The 22,928-nt window shown below is 36.8% G+C and overlaps 6 protein-coding genes across 7 annotated transcripts; 4 read left to right on the plus strand and 2 right to left on the minus strand.

Moving 5' to 3' along the window:
• Nucleotides 1-331: 331 nt before the first annotated feature.
• Nucleotides 332-5,067, plus strand: LOC147553546 (aspartokinase 2, chloroplastic-like). Of its 2 annotated transcripts, none has more exons than XM_086665951.1 (14): nt 332-840; nt 1,038-1,601; nt 1,708-1,790; nt 1,884-1,924; nt 2,384-2,538; nt 2,618-2,767; nt 2,865-2,960; nt 3,265-3,381; nt 3,470-3,589; nt 3,678-3,770; nt 3,847-3,969; nt 4,247-4,363; nt 4,482-4,544; nt 4,664-5,067. In XM_086665951.1, the coding sequence occupies exons 2-14, from the start codon at nt 1,191-1,193 to the stop codon at nt 4,811-4,813; spliced, it is 1,719 nt and encodes a 572-aa protein (XP_086522077.1). In that variant the 5' UTR covers nt 332-840; nt 1,038-1,190; the 3' UTR covers nt 4,814-5,067. The 2 variants fall into 2 exon arrangements, with proteins under 2 accessions (XP_086522077.1, XP_086522078.1); XM_086665952.1 differs by having other exon boundaries at nt 388-840; nt 3,847-3,963.
• Nucleotides 5,068-5,537: 470 nt separating this feature from the next.
• On the plus strand, nt 5,538-7,455 carry LOC147553547 (tRNA dimethylallyltransferase). Its single transcript, XM_086665953.1, has 5 exons — nt 5,538-5,759; nt 5,833-6,024; nt 6,120-6,323; nt 6,788-6,921; nt 7,027-7,455. The coding sequence occupies exons 1-5, from the start codon at nt 5,671-5,673 to the stop codon at nt 7,206-7,208; spliced, it is 801 nt and encodes a 266-aa protein (XP_086522079.1). The 5' UTR covers nt 5,538-5,670; the 3' UTR covers nt 7,209-7,455.
• A 424-nt stretch (nt 7,456-7,879) lies between these two features.
• Nucleotides 7,880-8,656, plus strand: LOC147553548 (large ribosomal subunit protein uL11m-like). Its single transcript, XM_086665954.1, has one exon. It carries the CDS (start codon nt 7,975-7,977, stop codon nt 8,440-8,442), a length of 468 nt encoding a protein of 155 aa, XP_086522080.1. The 5' UTR covers nt 7,880-7,974; the 3' UTR covers nt 8,443-8,656.
• A 2,006-nt stretch (nt 8,657-10,662) lies between these two features.
• Nucleotides 10,663-14,196, plus strand: LOC147553549 (uncharacterized). Its single transcript, XM_086665956.1, has 2 exons — nt 10,663-11,075; nt 11,818-14,196. Exon 2 carries the CDS (start codon nt 11,854-11,856, stop codon nt 14,041-14,043), a length of 2,190 nt encoding a protein of 729 aa, XP_086522082.1. The 5' UTR covers nt 10,663-11,075; nt 11,818-11,853; the 3' UTR covers nt 14,044-14,196.
• Nucleotides 14,197-14,783: 587 nt separating this feature from the next.
• LOC147553550 (RING/U-box superfamily protein) lies at nt 14,784-18,509 on the minus strand. Its single transcript, XM_086665955.1, has 5 exons — nt 17,952-18,509; nt 17,579-17,625; nt 15,749-17,462; nt 15,333-15,512; nt 14,784-15,127 (listed from the first exon to the last, which is right to left on the minus strand). Exons 1-5 carry the CDS (start codon nt 18,166-18,168, stop codon nt 14,970-14,972), a joined length of 2,316 nt encoding a protein of 771 aa, XP_086522081.1. The 5' UTR covers nt 18,169-18,509; the 3' UTR covers nt 14,784-14,969.
• A 281-nt stretch (nt 18,510-18,790) lies between these two features.
• On the minus strand, nt 18,791-21,566 carry LOC147553551 (Homeodomain-like superfamily protein). Its single transcript, XM_086665957.1, has 2 exons — nt 20,648-21,566; nt 18,791-19,273 (listed from the first exon to the last, which is right to left on the minus strand). Exons 1-2 carry the CDS (start codon nt 21,324-21,326, stop codon nt 18,981-18,983), a joined length of 972 nt encoding a protein of 323 aa, XP_086522083.1. The 5' UTR covers nt 21,327-21,566; the 3' UTR covers nt 18,791-18,980.
• Nucleotides 21,567-22,928: the final 1,362 nt, after the last annotated feature.

The following is a 22,928-nucleotide window of genomic DNA, read 5'->3' on the forward strand; positions in this document are numbered from 1 at the left end:
TCTTACTAACAAAATTATTCAGCTAATTCAGATTCAGTTAATTCAGTTCAGCTAATTAAGATTCAGCCAATTCAGATTCAGACAAAATAGAAAAAACAAACACAACCTAAGATTTTCTTCAAAATTTTTTTTTTTTTATTATTGATCCTACATAAAAAAGAGAAACAATATTAAAATATTTATAGTTAACAAAATCCTTCTCCCATTTGAATATGTTTTTTTTTTTATGAGATCCCATATGAATATGTTAAAAGTATTTATTGTACCTCTATTTTTTTAGAATATAATTACACTATTTGCATCAAATAGAGATAACTGTTGGCTTCGGACCACGACAAACTGAGAAACAACCTCCCCGCCCTATACATATAAACACATGTCTATTATTTGTGGGAAGCCTCAGCATGAATAACCCAAAATTGTGATTTTTTTTTTTTCTCTTGACCCTTCATGTCTCTAAAGCCGGTCAAACCCACTTTTGCCTTCTTTTTTATTTGTTTGTTAATCACTCACCCCACGTTTCACAGTTTGTTCCCCTTCCTTCAGAGTCAACTTTGAAGTGAAGTAGAAAAGTATAAGTAGCATTTTTCAGCAGGTCTAGCCACCCCGCCACTTCTATTGAACGTCAATAGAATTGAATCCTGACCGTCCATTTAGAATAAATAATCGGAGACCAGGGTTTTACAGATCTTCTTCTTCCTCCTCAAAATCCCGATAAAATTAATTTCTTACTTTTTGCCGCCGTTAACCCTCCAGAGTTTCCAAGGAAGATAGAGAGAGAGAGAGGAGGATTCTCAAAACCCTAGATTTTCTCTCTCTAGAACTTCACTTTCCCTCCAGGTATTATTTCTCTCTGTCTAGATTGTTCTTCATTTTTCTTATCTTGTTTTTTGTTTCATCACCAGCTAGAGAGCACAATCTGAATTTCATCTGATTTCTGTTGATAACATTTTGATATTGTTGACTTGCATCATGTAGTAATTGGAATGTAATGACTAATGAGTAGATAACCTCATTTTGATTGTATTTACTTGCAGAATTTAGAGAAGATTTTGTTTGGCTTATTAGAGCTTTACTTCATTTTGTACTTTGGAAGAACCCTAGCTTCATCATTTGTCGAAATACCTCTCTATCTAATCAGATCCGAGGATTGCTTTAGCCAAATATTGTATCTTTCCAGCTGCTTGGTAATGGCAGCTTCATTGCATCTCAATGGTGTTAGAACAACAACACCATGTACTAGACGATTTGGAAGGAGGAACTCCTTCTCTATCGGATCAACACAACTTGATTTTTCAGCTTCAGTGGCTTCCGCTTCTAGATTTGTTTATGCGAGAATCGGATGTTCTACTAGTTCTACTAGAGTTTTGAAAATCAGTTGTCAAAGAGGATCAGTAGCTGTGAGCGAGAAGTTCGATACCTCGAACGAAAGTTCAGACGGAAACCTTGAACAGCTCTCATGTGTTATGAAGTTTGGTGGTTCATCGGTTGCTTCAGCGGAGAGAATTAGAGAAGTTGCTGATCTTATTCTCAGTTTTCCTGAAGAACGACCTATAATCGTTCTTTCGGCCATGGGGAAAACAACTAACAAACTTCTACAGGTATATACATTGTAGCATGTCTCAACTTCGATTCTTTTACGTTATTTTTGCTTTTGTTGAAGCTGAATTGATTAAGTTGTGGGTTTTACTTTCCATACGTTCTCAGGCTGGTGAAAAGGCTGTTAGTTGTGGTGTTTCTCATGCATCGGAAATAGATGAATTGAGCTTCATAAAAGACCTCCACTTGAAGTAAGAACTCTCTTTACATTGATTTGTGATGTTTAAAAAAAAAATTATTTGCATTTTAGGAGATTCTAATATTTAGTGTTTTACTTTGTTTAGGACCTGTGATGAGCTTGGAGTCGAGAGTTCTGTGATTTCTGGTGAGATGAATTGCGTAATTTAGGGTCAGTTTTCTTTTGTTATTTATGTTTAAATGAACTTAGGATTCGTAGTTATTTGTTTTTCAACTTTCCAAAATTGGTAAATGCACATGAACTTTCTGAGATTCGTATATGTGATTGAGTATTGAAATGTTAGATGGTTGAAGATTCTGTTTGTTAAAGTTTACAGCAAAGAAGCTTGTCAACCACCACCACCACCATCGGTTCTCTCCTTAATAGTTTCTTGATTTCTACGAATGAACTTAATATTTTCTGCATTTTCGTCGAACCATTGATGAATTAGATATTTCTTCTGCTTTTTATAGGTTGACTGTTACCCTATTTGCTCATAATGCATTTACGTCTCTCCTTTATCCAATTCCCTTACCAATGTTTTATGTTTCCACTATTTCTTACTCGAATATGTTTTGGTTGGTTTCTCCTGTAAATATTCTGTAGAGCATTTAGAAGAATTGGAGCAACTTCTCAAGGGTATAGCCATGATGAAAGAGCTTACTCTTCGCACAAAAGACTACTTGGTATCATTTGGAGAGTGTATGTCAACGAGAATTTTTGCAGCTTATATGAACAAGATTGGCGCTAAAGCTCGCCAAGTATGTTACTCAACAGTACCTTCCTGCTTATTTCCACGCTATCACAATGCTAACTGTTTCTCTTCATAATGTTTTGCAGTATGATGCATTTGAACTTGGTTTTATAACCACTGATGACCACACAAATGCGGATATCTTAGAGGCAACCTATCCAGCTGTTGCTAAGAGACTACATGGAGATTGGATAAGTGATCCCGCTATTCCAATTGTTACTGGCTTCCTTGGAAAGGTTTCTACTTGGACTAACTACTACATGTATTTTTCTGCTATGAGTTCCAATTTCTGCATCCGCTGAATGTAGCACATTTTCGACACTTTAATTACAGGGCTGGAAATCGTGTGCAGTTACTACCTTGGGTAGGGGTGGAAGTGATTTGACTGCCACAACCATTGGTAAAGCATTGGGTTTGCGAGAGATTCAGGTTAAGTTCAATTAATCAGTAATGGTCCTAATAGAGATAGTTAACTTGTGTATTCATATACTTGTTTATGCATACAAAGATTGTAAACATGAAGGAACACTCAAAACAGAAAAGGCAAGCAACATTCTCAGTTCTTATAGATCGATGTATTATTGTATCTACTGATTATCATACCATTTCAATCCTTGCTTGAGATTCTGAAGAACTTATTAAGAGTTCATGCATATATTACCTTGCTATCTTATGAGATCTGATGTTTCAGTTAGCAAAACTACATGGCTGACTAGTCCGGTACTCGTAACAGGTATGGAAGGATGTCGATGGTGTTTTAACATGTGATCCCAACATCTATTCACGTGCGGAACCCGTACCGTATCTGACGTTTGATGAAGCAGCTGAACTTGCATATTTTGGTGCTCAGGTATATTTGATCCCTTTTTCTCCAGTACTTCCTTACTCTAAGGACATGTCACCAAACTTGGATTGCCTTTTTTTCTTTTCTTGTGCAGGTCTTGCATCCACAATCAATGAGACCAGCTAGAGAGGGTGATATTCCAGTCAGGGTAAAGAATTCTTACAACCCTAACGCACCCGGTACCCTAATTACCAAGTCAAGAGATATGAGTGAGGTAACTGCAAACCATAACTATTACAATCATCACCTTAAAGTAAATCAAGTTACTATTTCACTATACACACTTCTCTTATCGATTCCAGGCTGTACTGACCAGCATAGTTTTGAAGAGAAATGTCACCATGTTGGATATAGTGAGCACCCGAATGCTCGGTCAGTTTGGTTTCCTTGCAAAGGTAATAACACAAATTGAAGATGGTTATTTCCAGAGTTCTACATAAATCTGATTTGCATGCCCTTTTTTTTATCCAGGTATTTTCAATATTTGAAGATTTAGGCATCTCAGTGGATGTTGTCGCTACTAGTGAAGTCAGTATTTCATTAACTTTGGACCCGTCAAAACTATGGAGCAGAGAATTGATTCAACAGGCAAGCGTACGATATCTAATTCATTCGTAGCTCCAACGGTTTCCTGCATTGCTAGTGTACTCTTCAGTTGACAGCTTCATATGCTATAATAGTCACACACTTTTCTTACTTACGACCTTCTTTTGTCTTGTCCTTTTATACCAAAGATCCAATTTGTGTTTATCCTGGAAATATGTACTTGTCGTATTCAATTCTCCTACAACCTGAAGATCTCACATATAATTTCATTTTATTTTTTGGTCAAGATTTTCTTCTCATATATGATACCTTTGTGTTCGAACAGGAACTTGATCATGTGGTAGAGGAGCTCGAGAAAATAGCAGTTGTTAATCTCCTACAGCACAGATCAATAATTTCTCTAATTGGAAATGTTCAATGCTCGTCGTTGATACTAGAAAAGGTACTGCGTTTATATATTTGAGAACTACTTTCTGCACATTCTCTTCAAGGCACGATGATAAAAGTTTTAATGGGCGTGATGAAAACTTGTTTCATTGTTTTCGTTCACTTCTAAACAGGCATTTAATGTTCTACGAACGAATGGAGTCAATGTCCAGATGATCTCTCAAGGAGCATCCAAGGTAATAAAGAAAAAAACTTGGATTCTCCATATCTCTTCTGTTTATTTGATATCAAATCCATGTATACAATAAACCTCTTATACTTGCTCATTTCTTGATTTATACTCGTATAAATCCAGGTGAATATCTCATTGATAGTAAACGATAGTGAAGCAGAGCAATGTGTAAGGTCTCTTCATTCGACTTTCTTTGAGAATGGTCCACTCTCAGAACTCGACACAAACAAGAATGGAGTTTCAAGTCAAGTTCCTGTTCCCGTTATAAATTAATGTGTTGTTTCTCATTGGCTTGTATTGTTGTTCAATCATATAATTTTGATTGTGATTTCGATTTTGATTATGTGAAAACTGATAGTACTTTTATTAAAGATCATGTAGAACTAGTTTTGTTTACTTGTTTTAGATTAGAAATTGTAGCTCTTATAAGTTAAATTATGATAAAATTTATTCTGTTTGAGCATCAGAAACGAAGGGTAGTGGCGTTGAACTGGCAGACGAATTTATTGAATAAGAGTTGATCTTTTTTTTTTTTTTTTTTAATTCTAGTGGATTAATTTCTAATTCTTCAATAATTTTTATCATGTCTGACTAAATCTAAGAAGCATTTCATTGTTTTGGTGTTTGCTCTTTCACAACTAGGACCCTTTGACTCGCTTTTGTCATTGTGACTAGTTTGATTTTTCTGAATCTGAGTAATTTGAGTTCTAACTTGTTTTGATATATGAGGTAGACTATAATTATTTTAGGTTATTTCAAACAATAAGCTCTTCATGTTACGTATCAAATACAAAAATCAAGAACTCATAAATCTCATTATGATCGGTATAAGCCCACCAATCATTTCATTTTTCAAGTCAGGTTGGTTTGAATCTTTCAACAAAAAAAAAAAAGTCAGGTTGGTTTGAATATGAGAAAATAAAACAAACTGGGCCATTATACGACGATCGGTATGCCCGAGTCCGAGCCCAATTCATTTCTCGTGATCTCATTAAAGTTCTTTTTAGAAGAAAAATTTCCCGCGAAAACACACAAGGGGTTTCCGTTTTCGTGAAGAAGAAAACCTAAACCAGCAACTAGGGTTTCCTGGAAGAACGAAGGTGCAACCAATTTCTTATCTAAAATACTGAATGGCGACAAAGTTCTTCTCCACCAAACAAATCCCTTGCGAATCAAATGAATCTCTTCAAATTATGCTTCTCTCCGGCCCTCCTTCCTGGTACTCTCTCTCTCTCTCTCTCTCTAAAATTTTAACAAATGAACTGAAATCCCTTCTTCTTATTTTTGTTCAGTGGGAAAACGTTTCTACTTTTCCAATTCGCAATTAATTGTCTTTTATCAACTAACAAAGACAACAGAGGAATTATTGGTAGTGATGATTATGTGGTTTTTATATGCAACCGGATTAGATTAGAGAATAAACCCCCTTTCTTGTCTCAAGGTATCAATCCATCTTCTTCTGTGTTTGAGAGAATTCAAATCAAGTAAGAACCAACAATCTTTCTCTCTTCAATTTTTTACATACCCAACAAAACCCATGTACTATTAATTATTGCTGATTGATTGAAAACTATCAAAGATATGTAGAAGATGATGAAGACTTGAAGAAATATTTTGCTGCTTTCCATCTACATGACAAGTTCCCAAAAGCTGTGATAGTGGATGATTTTGGGGACTTTTTTCAGGAAACTTGTAACTTGAGATATGGAGGAAATCAAAGAGGAAGAGATTTAGCTATGGTTAGAACCCTAGCTCTCTGTCATGATGCTATTAATCATGCCAAGTAATTTACTTCTTCTTACTCAAATCAAAATTTTACTTGAACAACCATTTTTCTTTCTCAGTATCTTCATATTTGTCGAGAGTGCCTTGATATCTAACCTGAAAAACTGTTTTTTAATCCTTGGCTCTAAATTTTGGCCCAAACCGTCTACTTATGTTTGCCCTAGTCTTATAACAGGCGGATATCCATGTTAGGGGCGTATCGTATTTTTTGGTTTCGAGGGGGGAGTCGTGGAGATAGAGTGTTAGGGTTTCAATGAGCTACAAATGCCGAAATCCTTAGATATCTCTGTAATCTTGTTCTTCGTTCATATGAAAAATCATTGTGTCATTGTCGCCACGGAGGTGGTATCACCAACCGAACCACGTAAATCTCTTGTGTTTTGTGTGAATGTTACTTTCATTATTGTTTGGTTTGCTTGTTCTTTGTCACATAAATATTTGATTTTTGGAACGATGAAACAGTAAAAGAATGGATTCATCTAACGGAGGAGGAGAAGGATTATGTAAGCTTTTACTTTCTGATAGTCACCATGGTGATACTCCAAGATCCTTATTCATTTACAAGAGATGGGTTCCTTCTATCTTCACCATTAAAGGTTAGTGCTTTATCCAATTTTAGGTGTAGAACCCTAAACTCTATATATAGTTGTTTGAAGGTGATTAAATGAAATGTGGTTGGATTGAATTGTTTTCTGTTGTAGGGGAAGGTTCGGGTTCGTTTCTACTTAGCAGCATTAGTGGTAGTAGTTCTTCAAGCTCTTCGATAGCAACAGAATCTTCGTCGTCTTCATTATCGGGAAGGAAGAATGGTTCTACTGTTGTGAAGTACTCAATTGCTCTTCAGTATCTGATGGTAGAAGAGATAATTGAGCAGACTGTATAAGCTCAAACTAGAAGCTCTTCAGTATATATATATATATTCTAAGAATCATGAGAAGTTCATCATCCTCTTTTCTCCTTTGTGTGTTTGGATGTCAAGGCAATTGGTTGTGATTGGGTTATAATGGTGTCTAATTGTAAGGCTACCACCTCAATTCCTACTAACATAGACGGAGAAATTGAACAAAAGACTACCTTTAACTTAATAAAATCAACTGGGTAATAAAACTAGAACGACTAGTTTTCTTCCTTATTCTTCTGTCTCTCCAACAACTTCTATTGTCTCCAATGCATCCGCCACAAAAGAAAATGAAAAATGAAAATATGAACTTTTATCGTGCCTTGGAGTTCAAATGAAGCTAAAAAAATCAACTAAATTTGGCTAAATACGTATTAAAATGTTGAGAAAATCAACTACCCTTGGCTAGAGTGGTCACATTGGGTGTATATCTATAGGCGTAGTTCATCTTTTTTATTTAGATCTGTCTTTACTCTTGGCACTTCTCGTGGTCCTCGGACTGGTCTTAGCCCGTGGTTATTCAAGTCCAACACAGATTAGGCATAGTCGGGTGCGATGAGAGAAAATAGATCTGAGTAAAAAAATGAGGGGCGCCTATAGATGTTGTTGTCATCCGGGCGCATATTAGCAATCTCCACAGAGTAACCCCTCCTAATCCTATAGTCCATTTCTCAAACAGAAAAAAAATACTGTAAAAAAGGTAGGGCAAGAAGAAGGGAATTCAGTCAGTCACCACAATCCACAATCCACAATGTCGAGTCTGAAAGAGATTTTAACCCGGCGACCAGTAGCCGCCACAATCCGGCTGACAGTTCCGGCAGGAGCAGCACGACCAGCACCGCCAGTTGGACCAGCACTAGGTCAGTACAGATTAAACCTAATGGCTTTCTGCAAAGATTTCAATGCTCGAACACAAAAATACAAAGCAGATACACCAATGGCAGTGACAATCACAGCATTCAAAGATAACACATTTGAATTCACAGTCAAATCTCCATCAGTCACTTGGTACCTTAAAAAAGCAGCTGGTATTGAAAATGGTAGTGGTCGTCCTGGTCATGTTGTTGCTTCAACCCTAACTGTCAAACATATTTATGAAATAGCCAAGGTAAAACAATCTGATCCTTATTGTCAGTATATGTCTTTAGAGTCTATTTGCAAATCCATTATTGGTACTGCTAATACCATGGGTATCAAGGTTCAGAAGGATTTAGATTGATTCCCATTCATTCATTTCTAGGGGAATTAGGGTTCTTCTTCTTCTTGGGTAGTCATACTGTTGTTCCTTTGGTCTTATTCTTCTTCTTGGATTTTGATAGGATATATAGATTTTGAATGTGGGAATTGGGCAAGTAGTGTGTTTTCTCATATGCAATTAGTTTGATCAATCTTAAACTTGAATTTATCAATTTCAATTGGAGAACCTTCTTTGATGATTTTGTGCATACCCATTTTTGAAATTTCTGCGTTTTGTTTAGAAACAAATGAAGATCATCTTATACTTCTTATACATGATAATGTGACATATTAGTAGTTAACATCGAGTTTTCAGATTGGATACGACATTTTGATGAACTCCTCCGATTATATCTTATATTAGTAAAAAGTTTTAAGTATATGGTAGATGGAAAGAAGATGGTTACTTACTCGGGTTAAGATTTTAGTAAACACACTTCTATTACTCAGGTAGCCGAATTCCTCAAAAAGATCATAGCAGACCTTCCTAGGAAAACCTATAACATTCATCATCAAATCTTAAACAGAAGAGTTTCTTCTACCGAAAAGTTCATGAAAAACAAACAAAAATTATTTAGGTTTGTAGTTTGGTTTAGGGTTTTGAGGTTTTGGTGGTGGTTTCCGAGTTTATCGCAAGCTTCTTCCCCTACTTTATCACAAACTTTTGCAGGAAAATATAAAAGAATGAATGTCGTTGTTCAATTCATATTTCGTCATACGGTATACTGAAATTATCTCAGTGGGAGTAGACAAACTTACATAGTAGTTAAGTTGTTTATTTAGCCGTGTCTATGATTGGGAGACGGTGAAATTCGTAGCTTTGTTGTGCCAAGTAAACTCACATTGCTTAGGTAGACTTTCATACCTCGGTTTTTAGACAACACATTGGCTAAGCCTTCTTTCTAGGTTTTGTGCTTCGATTACTCAAATGCTTGGAGGTGGTTTAAGGTCGTATGGCTTTCTGACGTTGACCTTTCAATCAATGTTAAAACGGTACTTATCGATCTTGTGAAATTCAGGTTGTTCATGTAAGGTGTTTTTGTGATCGAGATATATATTTTTATCATGAGGAATTCTATTACATTACATTCAAAATTGCATTTGAAGAAAACTAGTGTGCTATAGCTTTGAATTTTGGATGAATATTCGCCGATCAGAGAATAGCACGAAACTCTATTTGTTCAAATTAAATGATATTCCGATCAATATCTATAGCTTCTTCATTGATTTATAACTTTTAAGCCCGGATTCTATTGCTTAAATATTCTAAATCGCATTCTTATAGATAATTCGGGCGCTATAATCTTTGAATTTTGAAGCAAATTTCAATGATCTCAGATCAACAAGAAAATTAGATCTGTCAATATTTGTTTTTGTATTTTGAAAGAAATTTCATCGATCTCAGAATCGCGCGAAATTTGAATCGTTCATGTAAAATGACATTTTGAACCGCAATTTGAAAATAAAATTGTGTTGACTTTTAATGTTGAAGCATGGGTTGATCTCGGAATGACATAATATTTGGACCGCTCGAGTAAAATGACTTTCGGGTTAAGATCTATGACTTGGCCATTTGAGAACCTACGCTGAAATTGATTGAAAATGAAGGGATTCCTCTCGCGAAGTGGGAGTCCAACGGCCCCATCAAATTTAGTTTGCTCTTATAAATGACTCCTGTGATAAAGACTAGGAACCATTCAAAAGATCCTCTGGTCGGCGGATCTGACTTTGAAATCTCTCGGACAATTGCCCACGCTAACATGCGCCAGGCATATGCCGCTAACGAACCATGACTGATCTGCGTTGATGCTAGCTAGCGCTTCCACTAATTTGGGTCGAAGCTAACTTGCGCTTTCACCAACTTGCGCCGTTTCTCCCTTAAAATACACTGCTAAAGTGATCCGGCGCCTCCTCAGACAATGCAGTGTAGCTAACTTGCGCCTCAATCGTTAATGTGAAAGTAATGTACATATATAACGTTCTCATAAAAAAAAAGTACATATACACCTGTACATATATAACGTTCTCATAAAAAAAAAGTACATATACACCTTGAGCTTGGACATGTACCACTAGCTAATAATAATTATGGTGGACAATATATGGGCAAGCTAAAGGCTTTCAACGAAAAAAAAAATGTCTTATCTGAACAAAAATTATCAGACCAGATACAAATCAAGTATAGTTAACTTATTTGATTTTTGTTTAATTGGAGACGTAATTACAAAAATTAATTTATTAAAAAAATAAATCACTAGATTAAAAGAAAAAGAAGGCCAAGATGATAAAACAAAGAAATTCTTCTTGAGGCCTAAAAACATTCTTTTTTTTCTTTTGTACTAAGGAGTATTTCATAACTCTTAACAAAAAAAAAAAAGGAGTATTTCATAAGCAAAGAATATTGTACATGGTGACAGGGGAATCTCACTCAAAAACCCTAGCAAATGCTTTCATTGTGGTGAGTGAGAAAAACCAGGAAGGAATATCAAAACTTCATATGAAGAAGAAGAAGGTTCAGAATTTTTCAACACAGGAATATTAATAATAAGGCACTACTACTACTACTAGTGTTGTTCATTTGGTGTTTTGAAACAAATAGTCTTGTGAAGTTCGGTGGTATGTATCATCCATCTACTTTCTCCTACAGTAGTATTTCTCTTTCTTTTATAATGAAAATGATGAACCCCACTTCAGTCATGGTCGTTGTTGATGTTTTTTTTGTAGAATGGGTTTTGCTTAATTTATGATAAGATTTATATGAATTTTGTTATTGTATTTCACTCACCACAATAGAGTTCCTAGTGTTTCTCATTTTGGGGAGATTCAGATTTAGATGGGGTCTTCTACCTCCATTAATTTATCAAGGAAGACTGTTTTTAACCTTACTGAGTTACCTACCTAGCTAGCCTTGAATAACTCAACTCAGTTGATATTATTGGAGTCTGGGTTTAATGAAGAATTTGCTTAAACAATTCATAACCTTACTAAACTCTTACTTGGTTTCTCACTGAGGCTAATACTTAAAACTCTGTCCATCTTCAAGAAAATTCACCCTTTCAAAAAAAAAAAAATGTATAACATAACAGGTGATTTTCTTGATTTTAGCACTGTAGTGTGTTACCCAAACTTTCATTTTTGTTGTACACCACCACCACCACAACTTTGAGATAGTTCTTTGATTCTTTTTATCTAGTAATCAAGAAGAAGGAACTAAGCTAATATTACATTTTTCTATGTTGGTGTATGGATTTGGTTTTTTCCTTGAAGAAGAATATAATTAGTTAACATTTGATCTTTATTTCTCGTTAATTTTCTTGTTATTTTATGGATTTTGAGGTGTTTCCACTCACATCTTCAGGTTAGCACCATAAACCGTGCGGAAAGAAGTGTCCAGATGGGAGATTTTGAATTTGGGAATGTTGTTGAGGCAGCTAGTCGAGAACAACAAATTGCGATTGCTTTGATGGAAGATAATGATTTTGCAGGCGCTAAGGACAAGTTAGTGAAAGCGCAAAATTACTACCCAGAACTCGAAAATCTTATTGAGATGATGGCAGTCTGTGACATCTTATGCTCTGGTAAAATTGTTTCCCCAGGTTGTGGTACTGACTGGTATTGGGTTCTCCAGATTAATCAAGAAGCAGATGAATTTGAAATCGAATCCAAGTACCAGAGACTAACTCACCTTTTGGAATCCGTAAAGAGCACGTTTCCTGGGACTGTATTAGCTCTTAAGCTCGTCGAAGACGCTTACTCGGTGCTGTCAGATAAACAAAAGCGTTTCGAATTCAACAAGAGAAGAGCTTCCGGCTGGAATTCGAGCAGTACTTTGAAACTTATAGGACCTTCTCATCTTGAAATCAATTATAAAGAAAAGGAAGCTACTTCAGGTAGTTCCTTTGGATCTAAGAAGAATGTCAGTGAGTGTTCAGATAGAAGTAACAAGGTAAACAATTCGAGAGATACCGAGGCATTAAAAAATCACGAAATAGTTAATAAACTGGTAAATGAAATATGCTTCCAAGAGGTGAGCTCGGTTTCTGCTTGCAAGAAATCTAGCGCAGCAGGAGCTGAGAGATCTTTAACTAGTTCGTCTGGGAACCCATTGGTTCCAACGAAAACCACAGCTTACAAGATATGTGATCGAGATGTTTATGATTTTGACAGGACAAGAAAAGCTGAGGTATTTGCAGTTGGCCATATATGGGCTGCTTATGATCAAGAGAAAATGCCTCGCAGATATGCACGTATCAATGGTATAGAGAATACGCCATTCAAGTTGATTGTTACTTGGTTGAAACCTTCTCCGGTTAACGAAGACGAGAAAAGATGGCATGAAGTCGGCTTACCCATATCTTGTGGGTACTTTAAGCTAGATGCATTTGAGCTAGATAGATGTAATGGCGTGTTAGATGGACTGCCTGTTTTCTCTCATTTGGTCTCTCAGGTACAAGGATCGATCAACGAACCAGAAATTTACCCACAGAAAGGGCAAGTGTGGGCAATTTATAAAGATTGGCAGCCATTCAAATGGTGCTCGGATCCCGAAACGAAGAAAGGATGTACATACCAAATTGTAGAAATCCTCGAGGAATACCATAAGAACCTCGGGGTGAAGGTTGCTGGGTTGGTTAAAGTTGCAGGGTTCAAACGCATTTTTCGAAGACACAATGAGAAAGGAAACGAATTCTCTTTCCAAATATCTGCAGCCAAACTATTCATATTTTCTCATCATGTTCCAGCATTTAGGTTTAATGGTGGGGAGATGGATTTTATTTCAGATGGGATGCTTGAGCTAGACTCACTTTCAGTGCCTGAAAATTTAGGTTCGGAGACAGTTTCTACTAAACCACCTTTAATAGGTAGGGACAATTACAGTTCCAAGCAACACATTTCAAGATCTCCACCGGTAACGTCGGAACAAAAATCTATATCGTCAAAGCCTAAATGGGCATGCGAGGATTTTGCTTCTGGTCAAGTTTGGGCCTTATATGACAAGCCTGATTCTATGCCTCGACGATATGCTAGAGTAAACAATTTGGTTTCGAGGAGTGATGTTTGTGTGACATACTTTGAGCCTACCCCGCTGCTTAAAGATGAGATCCATTGGGTCGAAGAGGGTTTACCTTACGTGTCTGGATTGTTTAGAATTGGAAGAACAACGGTTAATCTGGAAATGCCGCGGTTTTCACATTTAGTGGATTGTGAGAGTTCAAGAGATTCAGATTTTCACAAAATATACCCAAAGAAAGGTGAGGTTTGGGCAATTTATAAGAATTGGAGTACTAAATGGAAGAAATGTAACTTAGACAGTTACGATTACCAGGTCGTCGAAATACTTTCAGATTTTTCAGAGGAAATGAGAGTAATCAGCTTAGTCGAAGTTAAGGGTCAAAAGACTTTCTTTCAAAGGCAACTACAAGATGGCTTTACATTGACCCGTGAGATTCCGAAGGAGGAAAATCTGAGTTTCTCTCATCAAATACCAGCTTTCGACGTTCCAGGAATTGAGAGACATGGCATCCCTGAAGGCTCTTTGCACCTTGAGCCTGATGCATTGCCTCCTAAATTCATCAACAACTAGCTATTGCCAACCATCACACTTGCACAAAACAAAAAAGATTTTTTTGACTTCCATCAGAGATGACTTTCATCTTAACTTGTTTGTCGAACTTGGTCAATACTTACTGTTTATTTTTTTTTTTGTTGAACTAATACTTACTGCTTATTGGCCCAACGTGTATGAGAACGAGGTTACAACCCGTGCCCGGTAGGTACCGACCGTTCTACAATCTCAACCCTTCGAGATAAATTTGGGAGCTCTTAATCTTTGGAGATAAGTTTGCGTGTCATCATAGTATCTCGCGTTGTCTCGTCCTCGCCGCATCGAAAAGTACCTATCCACTATGTTTTGGTTCACTGACAAACGCACTGTACCTTGCTTGTCACACAGGTCGTCTTTGGCTCGTCCTTGCTTGTCATACAGGTCGTCTTTGGCTCGTCTCCTTCCGTGATACGCACCTGGGGTAGTAGCGCGACCCTAGATCGTCCCGCCCAGCTATTATTGTGAAGAGATGTAATCTCAATCTTCAGAGATAAGTTTGAGAGATCTAATCTTAACCATAGCAGATGATGGTATATTCTAAAAAAAATGCCTCCTGCCTTATTAAATAGAATTAGGGCTGATTTTGAGGAATATAAAAAAATCCAAGTACAATGCCCTACATGTCTGGAGGTCTGGTAGCAGCATCTGCCACCATGATCTGCCTTGAGATGGTTTGAAATGTTGCCAAAAGGAAACAGAAAGGGGAAAACAACAATGGATAAAATAAGAAGAAACTCAGATTACAATCCACAGCTCAAATAATGTACCAAGTATGATTTTCCTTCCGTTCCATAAAGATCTCAGGCACGAGTATACATTTATTTTCAAGTAAAAGGATGGAGAGAGAAAATTAGCAAAGCTACAAATTATAATACTAAGAGGTCCTCCTTTAAGATAAATATCCTTCAGTAACGACGTCCGCCTGCAGTGGACAGGAGGACTCGACTTGGTTTCTTCCCTTTCTTTCCCAAACCATTCGCCTTTGGAACTTCCCCGTTGCCCGTATCAGATTTGGCTGTGGATATGATGTTCGCAAATGACAACGTAACATCACCCCTTGAACCTGCAGATAATAAAAGGACCATCGTCATTAGGACAGTTCAATGATTCAACTAAAAATTTCATAATTTGCAGTTCCGATATTATTAATTTTAATTTAATAGATTATCATTCAGTAAATCAATTGTATCATTGAGAATCCAGAAGGCTAGCATATGCTTAAGACACCATAAAGCCTAGTGTACAAGGATTATGGGGTTGAAGAATACCAGTTACACCAGCAACCTCCGTTCTTGCTTCTGTGTTGTGCGGAGTCTCAGCTGATCCTCCAGATGTGAAAGACGTAGAGTCAATCCCAGCAGCAAAACCTAAACGCGTAACTTCTGAGAATCGCTTCCTTTCACCGACTATTGGAGGACTTGTTGATGATACTGAAGAACTTCCCAAAGCTAAAAATGGACAAAACCACAGCAGGATATCATTAAATTAAAACTAATAAACATACCACTTACTACGAGCGCATAAAACACGCCAATCAAGAAATAAAGATCTATACAACTGCTTCAGATTTCACCTAAATAAACTGGCGTCATATATTTGCAGACTAGTCAATTTGGACAGGCGGAGGGGACCCATACCAAGGTCCTTCAATGACTTTCATTACATATACGAGAAGGCCACTAACCTTCAAAGTCCTCCATGGAGAACGTAGTGCCAACACGAGAAGAATGGCTAAAATTGGATGGTATTGGCATTGGTTCAGCTTCTGCCTTGATTTTCTCTTTATGTTCCTTTTCAGCAAGCCGTTTCCGTTGATTCTCCCGTTTCTTAATTTCATCAATGAAGGGCGATAGAGCATCACAGGGCAATAACTCACTCAAATCAATCTCACATAGCTGAAATGTTGTTGTCAATGAAAAATGACTTAAATAACGGTAACGCCTCCTCATAGCCTCTGATTGGGTAACCGTCTCCATCTGCAAAATCTTGCCGCTAATTCTTGGAGGAAGAGTATCATAGCTCCCGTAGTAGTTCAGGAGACACTTCATATTTAATGGATGAAGAATGAGGTGCTGTCCGTCAACTGCCTGATAGAAGGTATAAGATTCTTTTTCTTTCACATGGTCAGAGCCCTTCTGCAGTCCTTTGTTCTCGTTAAATGAAGAGGGCTCCATGATTTCTCCACCTTCAAATGTTTCAATCGAAACAGCATTTTGAACAACATATTCCTCTCCATTGGAGTTATCAGAATTTGTTTTTTCTGCCCATCTTGTTTCATACTTGTGAACAGTAGGAGGTGATGAAGATGCAGAACCACTTAATTCAGAATTAACAACATCAACATTTGCATTTGGAGCGACTACATGATTGTCTATCTTACTTGTATATTTACATGCCTTCGTATCCGAACAAGGAGTAGCAGGATCCTTTAATGGCGACCTGCAGCTAAGAGACCGTAACTCTGCCCAATTCTTCTTCCGCTGTTCTAGTTGTTCCATTGCTGCACAAACATATGGGAGCTGCTCTAAATCATCAACAAGCCCTGATTCTGCTTTAGCTAACCAACCATTTAATTCAGATATTGCTACTCTGACTGATAGCTCCACCTCTGATGCAATAGTGAACCTGGAGAAGGAATCACATATGTCGTCATTGATACAAATTACGTCATCATCTGCTCCTTGTTGATCTCTCTGAGATGGAATTAATGAATCTTTTGCCCGGGTCAAGAGAGTAAACTGTATATTGTTATCAACATTGTACTGCTTAACAGTTTCGATATTGATAGTGTACAAATCTTTCAATGATACCATCATAAAACATAGAGGGCATCTTTTCCAGCAGTCACCCTTATGATCTTCCGCCCCCATTAACAAGTACCTCAAAATACAAGGGAAACAAAAGATATGACCACATGTAGTTATCTGAGGACAAAGAGGACTTTCCAAGCAAATAGGACACTGCACAAGCTGTGGTGTTGAATATTTCACACAAACTACATTATCCCACTCCAACATTTTATCCGGATCCATCGACTCAAGTTCATCATTTCTAGGATTTAGCACAACAAACTTGTAGTTTGCCTGAATAAACAGATCTCGGTTATAAGGCTTTATCTTTTGTTGCTTCCTTGGTGGAGGAGGAAACCTAGGTTGAGGACGCGAAATACGATCATATTGAAAATTCAACAAGTGATTACCATTCATTGTCTGATTTCTCCGACCTGCTGAATGTGCAGAACTGCCATGAGAACCAATGGGTTCAGTAGTTTGTCGATTGGGTCCGGACTTTCCAGACCTGAATTGGGAGGATAACCCTCCTCTACCAGCGTGAGAAGAGCTTCCGTGATGTTGGTGTTGCCAATTTTTCCTACCATTTGGTGTTCTAACTTCACTCACCTAAAGGCATTAACATAAGTCAAAACAAAGTCATTTGAGGTACTAGAAAAAAATAAAGGAAACAAACCCGAAAATAACAAATTGCTAACAAAGACATAAATGCTAGCAGATTTTACCTTCTTGGAAGAACCAATGGAACCAGCTGGCTCTGAAGAATTTGGGCCTATAAAAAGCAATTAGTTAATTACAATCAAATTTCGAAAATCATTGAGCTACAAAATCATCTAACAGCAAGAAAACATTCTACTTTCATTCTATATTCTACTGAATTCTAAATTTCCCTAGCTTCAACTAAAATTATCAATTATAAACCTTAGAAGAATTGAGTATAATTCCTTTCTACTTTTTTTGATTTGATCACTCTAAAATAAGAAAAGATACGATCTTTGAATGTACTAGACTAACCCTAGGGTTTTCTCGCCCAAAATAAGAAGAGCAACAATTGCTGATAATAAGTAGACGAAATCGAGAAAACAAATAAAAGATTACCGGATGAGTGACCATAGGAGAGGGATATAGGTGAGCCGGCGGAGATGTGCAAAGAAGGAGGGGTGAGAGTGTCGGTGATGGCGGGATCTGAAAGGGGAAAATCAAGGAGTTGTTGAGGAGGAGGAGGAGAGAGTCCATGATTGAAATTAGGGTTTTGAGAGAGTGTTGGAGATGAAGAAGGTTTCGATCCGTTAGCTTGTGTGGGCAAGATGGACATGAAAATACACGATGAAATTGGGGGAAGATTTTTTTTTTTTTTTTGCTTTCAGCGAGAGAACGAAAGAAATCGGTGCTTGCCGAGAGAAGAGAGAGAGGGGAACAAAATAGGTGGTAATTTAGATATATACCGGTATAGGGGATTTATTCGAGAATATCCCGTTTTCAAGAGGGACTAAACTAGAATTAAACATTGATACTAAAAATATGGAGACATCATGACTAGGCAGACACTTATTACTTTCCTGAGTGACACGTCAATTGTTAACGTTGTAGACATGTACAAAACGTCAGCACATCTCTCACACGAGGGGAATGTTGGCAGGTCTCATCCAATGTTTTTTTTTTTTGTTGAAAGGGCCTCAAGGAGAAAACAATACAACACTGGCCTTCATGAGTCAACCCAAACTTTTCAAACAAAACCAACCAAAAATCTTCAAATACTATGTATCTAGTCAAAAATTAACCCCCATCTGATCTGATCTAATCTGATCTGATCTGATCTGTGTGAGTGTATATCAACCCCCTGTTCTCCTATGAACACCAACTAAACCAAATCAATGTTTCAACGACAAAAAAAATGAAGGAATTGAAGAAAATAAGCACTAAAGAAACCACAAAAATGAACCCAAAATGATGCATTGACACAAAATATTTTCAATTCAGTTTATGTCAACTAACGAGTTTTTGATCGTCAAACCCCACCCTCTCTCTCTCTTTCTCAATCTATCTATCTATGGTATTCAAACTTGAACCAGCATTTTTTATCAATCTACCTGTACAAGTGATTATTATTCGGGTACACTTGTTTTGCTATAACTTATCGGCAATCTTCCCAAGAGCATCAGCGAGCTTGTTAAGAACGGCGACTAAGCTATTGGCGTGGTCTGTCCTTTGTTCCCTATCCAATTGACAGTTAACATTCTGAGCTTCAAGTTGTGTAGTCAGCATACTACTATTCCTATCCAGTACTTGAATCAACTGCTCCTGCAGATTCATTTCCTCCCCTCCTCCTTCTGACGATGTTCTCTTCCTCTTATTACGTCCTCCTTCATGTGATGATGTTGATGCCTTCTCAGGATTTGAAGCTTTTTGCTGCTTTTCGCCTGATGAGATTCGAAAAACACCATTAAGCAATTCAGAGATATTGAAAATAGAGTTTCCTGGACATTATCTATGAGAGTATTTGCCAATGGGCAGAACAACCATTTGTAGGCTAACCAAGCTCAGCATTCAAATGGTTCCACTTAGAGGCCAAGGTCTAACAAATTTTCTCGGGTTCATACTAATTAAGCCTGGTCAATCAATTCATTAGAGTATAAATTACCCCGGTTATAGAAAATTCTAATTCTTCCGTTACATTTGACAGCTCAAATTGTATGACCAAGAACAAGCAACATAAGAAAATAACAACGGAAGTAAACAATTGCACTGAACACAAGAGGTTTACGTGGTTTGGTTGGTGAAACCTAATACACCGCAAACAAGGCGCGGTGATTTTCACTATGAATGACAAAAGTTTGTCAAGGGCTTTAGTATTTGTACTAAAACCCTAGCACTCGCCCACCTCTAAAACTCTCTGAAATCGAAAAATAGGATACCCTCTTTACATTGATAACAACCCTTTGTAAGATTAGGGCTACCATAAGTGAACATGTCAGGCCGCAATTTCCAGTTTCTTGGGTCGCAAAACAAGTTAGATATCGACCCATATTCACGACACTTTTCAACACAAACTATAGAGGAAAGTTAGTAAATCAATCCCCCAAGGCATGTCATCCCTAAGAATTTCTTGTATGAAAAGTTGTTCTACTATGACTTACTCAACTTTGAATGTTCTCAAAGAATATTTTTTTTTGCCGAATAACAGACACATTTTGCACTGAGAAGTTGGTCTTAATCCTTACCTTATCGAGCAGATTCTCAGCAACTATGTTTAGAGTAAATAACAGGAACTAAAGTATCAAAAGATCAAACACAAGCATCCAAAAGTTGCAAAGACTTGCATTTTAACAATCTTCAACATAAACAGTTACAAAACCCAAAAAAACTTACCCATATGGAGAACATTTGAGCAATTTCAATCAATTATCTTCATAAACCCATTCTTTGGTAGATAATTATAGCTAAAGAAAAATCATATAACTAAGGTAATGTGTGTTTCGTTCTCTTTGTGTAGATCTGAATCGTCTGAGTTTAACTCATTTCAAGCTTTTAATTCAGTTTTACTTTACGTCTTACCCAATGCACCTAAAATCTACCTCTAGACGATCCAGGATCCACAATTCAGACAAAAACAAACATTTTGAAATCTGATTGAAGTCCTTTCAGATCTTGAGTCAGGCAGCATGTCTGACTCAAGTCTTAGATAAAACTTAAATCAGATACAAATAGACTCGTGTATATTGACATGGGTATGCTTCAATTCAATTCAATTCAAACCCCTTTGAAGAAAAGAGAACATAAAAAACATAAATTACCCAAAATTGGAATAGGAGGTGAGATCATCTTCATCAGGTTAATCTCCTTATCAGGAACTGATTCTTTATCTTCTTGGCCAGATTGCTCAAAATCTGAAAACAACCCATCATCTGCGGTGGCCATCCGACCACTGTCAAATAATACTTCCTCCTCCACCGTCTCTACAGTTACTCCACCTTCATTGACCGCCGCCGGTACCACACCACCGTTCAAAATATCATAAACTTCTTTATCAAAAAAACCAGGCAACTTTCTCTCTCTTCTCAAATCATTTCTCATAACCCAAAATGATTCAGATTCTTCACTAATCTGAGATTCCCATTCTTTAATTTTCTTAAAATCACCGGCGAGATTACTCCATCTTTTCCGGCACTGAACCGGACCCCGATTCACACCATGACGTTTACAGTAAGAAGAAACTGAAGCCCATTTTGGTTCAATCGGGGTTGACCCAAAAGCTGAACTAGCTGTTCGACCTCTTCGCACCCGATTCTCTGCAACTTTTTTCCCTTGGATCAAAACGAGAATTTCATGTCTCGTCCATCGAGGAAGTCTCGGTGGTCTATTTCCGTCATCGGTGCCGTTAACCGACGTTTGTTCGCCGTTACTTAAGTTAACAGCTTTTTCTTCTTCTTCTTCTATTGGACTCATGGTTAGATTTAACGGCTCAGTTGACATTTAGACAAATGGTCACTACCCCACAAGTGTAGTAGAGACTTGAAGGATAAGAGAGATGGAGAAGAATAGAGAGAGAGAGAGAAAGTTTAAAGAGAGACAGAGAGAGGTCAAGATAATCTCCTCTCTAATGAAGGGGTTTAAGGAGAAGATTGGGGTAGTTGTGATTTTGGGTAGGTTTTAATTTTCTTCTAAAAATTTGTTAGGTCCTAATTCTAAATAGTGATGCCCATTATTAAGATTATAAATGGGTTCTTATATTCTATACTTTATATGCAATTTTCACTATAAAAGTAAATAAAAAATAAAGACATCACTGTCTTTTTTCTAAGTTGATAAGGCACTACTACCTTCCCTACAATTTAGGCCCCTTCTCTCTTATTCTTTCTCTCTCTTAACTCTCACTAATTGAGAGATTTTGAGTAATTAGTGACCTTTCAATGAATAAATACAAAATCCATAAAGATTTGAGGACCACTTGGGGTGCACTAAGGGTTGCTTAATATTTTGGGTTACAATGTACAAAATCCATTCATAAATATATGTCCTAACTATGTGTGTGGTTGCGATTTGACAATTTTCGTAGTATATTATTCTTCTAAGAAAAGAAACCATTTATGAACTATTCTTCAATCTTTTTCTTTATATTCTCTTCAATGGTTCTATGAACAGTGATTAAGGGTTGTTTACTAATTCCACAAGGTCTTAAGTATGGAGTTGACGTAAACTTTTATGCTAGAGCAATAGACTATGAATGATAATTGTCTGCCAATATTCAAGAGATTTGTCAAATCTCCTCATTTGATGGAAAGATTGTTATTCTAGATTTTAGAGATTTTAAGAAGATACTATTCAATATTGATACAATCATCATCTACCCATATATCCCACTTTTCCTTTTGGTAGTTGCAAACCTGTGATATCATTTTATAGGGTGCCAACAATTCAAAATAAAAAAAACAATTCAAAATAAAAAAATTATGTGTTATTACTTTCAATCACTATAAACTAAGCTCTAATCAAAAAGTCGACTCAGATATCAAGCGAAATATTTTTCTAATAAAGTATCCCTCAAATTTTAAGTTGAAACTTGGTTGTCTAAATGGTTGATAGTGTTGACATAAACTTCAAAATCATGGAGGCTACAACTCCTATTTTCAAAGGAAGAAGAATCCATGATTTATTACACTTGGGTTATTAAAGTATAAATTATGGAGTTTAGGTTGTTTTTTTCGTTGGAGGCCGTTTGTTTTAATGTTTAATTCGACGGTTATCGTCTTTATCACATCTTTGATATATCAAATGTCATTATAATGAATTTCGCAGTTCATTTCCACGAAAGAAAAAATTTTAAAATTGATTTTGTGTATTGTTATGTATAGTCTCCCTACCAGGGTTAATTTAAGAACGTATTCAAAGCTTTGGGTTTCATGACATTTAAAAGATTAATAAGTGGCAGACAAAAACTGATTAAAGTCCTAATCCTATTGTAGTATCAAGTGAATACAGAAATACCTCACCCTTTTTCCTGATAATATTAAACTTCTACCTTAATCTTCTACCTGCTCTCTATAGTTATTTGAGCACAACCTAAGATAGTCCAAG

The sequence above is a fragment of the Eschscholzia californica genome, unplaced genomic scaffold, assembly GCF_041429995.1.
Source record: "Eschscholzia californica isolate CP2 unplaced genomic scaffold, dmEscCali1.0.p SCAF_3, whole genome shotgun sequence".
Taxonomy (NCBI): Eukaryota; Viridiplantae; Streptophyta; class Magnoliopsida; order Ranunculales; family Papaveraceae; genus Eschscholzia; species Eschscholzia californica.

Excerpts from the sequence above, each read along its gene's own strand:
- LOC147553550 (XM_086665955.1), bottom strand. The coding sequence starts at position 18,168 with ATGTCCATCTTGCCCACACAAGCTAACGGATCGAAACCTTCTTCATCT. Across the intron at positions 15,513-15,748 it reads CTCCATGGAGGACTTTGAAG|CTTTGGGAAGTTCTTCAGTA; the intron begins GTTAGTGGCCTT and ends GTCCATTTTTAG. Across the intron at positions 15,128-15,332 it reads GGAGGTTGCTGGTGTAACTG|GTTCAAGGGGTGATGTTACG; the intron begins GTATTCTTCAAC and ends TATTATCTGCAG.
- LOC147553551 (XM_086665957.1), bottom strand. The coding sequence starts at position 21,326 with ATGTCAACTGAGCCGTTAAATCTAACCATGAGTCCAATAGAAGAAGAA. Across the intron at positions 19,274-20,647 it reads ACCTCCTATTCCAATTTTGG|GCGAAAAGCAGCAAAAAGCT; the intron begins GTAATTTATGTT and ends GAATCTCATCAG.
- LOC147553548 (XM_086665954.1), top strand. The coding sequence starts at position 7,975 with ATGTCGAGTCTGAAAGAGATTTTAACCCGGCGACCAGTAGCCGCCACA.
- LOC147553546 (XM_086665951.1), top strand. The coding sequence starts at position 1,191 with ATGGCAGCTTCATTGCATCTCAATGGTGTTAGAACAACAACACCATGT. Across the intron at positions 2,539-2,617 it reads TTGGCGCTAAAGCTCGCCAA|TATGATGCATTTGAACTTGG; the intron begins GTATGTTACTCA and ends AATGTTTTGCAG. Across the intron at positions 4,364-4,481 it reads CGTCGTTGATACTAGAAAAG|GCATTTAATGTTCTACGAAC; the intron begins GTACTGCGTTTA and ends ACTTCTAAACAG.
- LOC147553549 (XM_086665956.1), top strand. The coding sequence starts at position 11,854 with ATGGGAGATTTTGAATTTGGGAATGTTGTTGAGGCAGCTAGTCGAGAA.
- LOC147553547 (XM_086665953.1), top strand. The coding sequence starts at position 5,671 with ATGGCGACAAAGTTCTTCTCCACCAAACAAATCCCTTGCGAATCAAAT. Across the intron at positions 5,760-5,832 it reads CTCTCCGGCCCTCCTTCCTG|TGGGAAAACGTTTCTACTTT; the intron begins GTACTCTCTCTC and ends ATTTTTGTTCAG. Across the intron at positions 6,922-7,026 it reads TTCTATCTTCACCATTAAAG|GGGAAGGTTCGGGTTCGTTT; the intron begins GTTAGTGCTTTA and ends TTTCTGTTGTAG.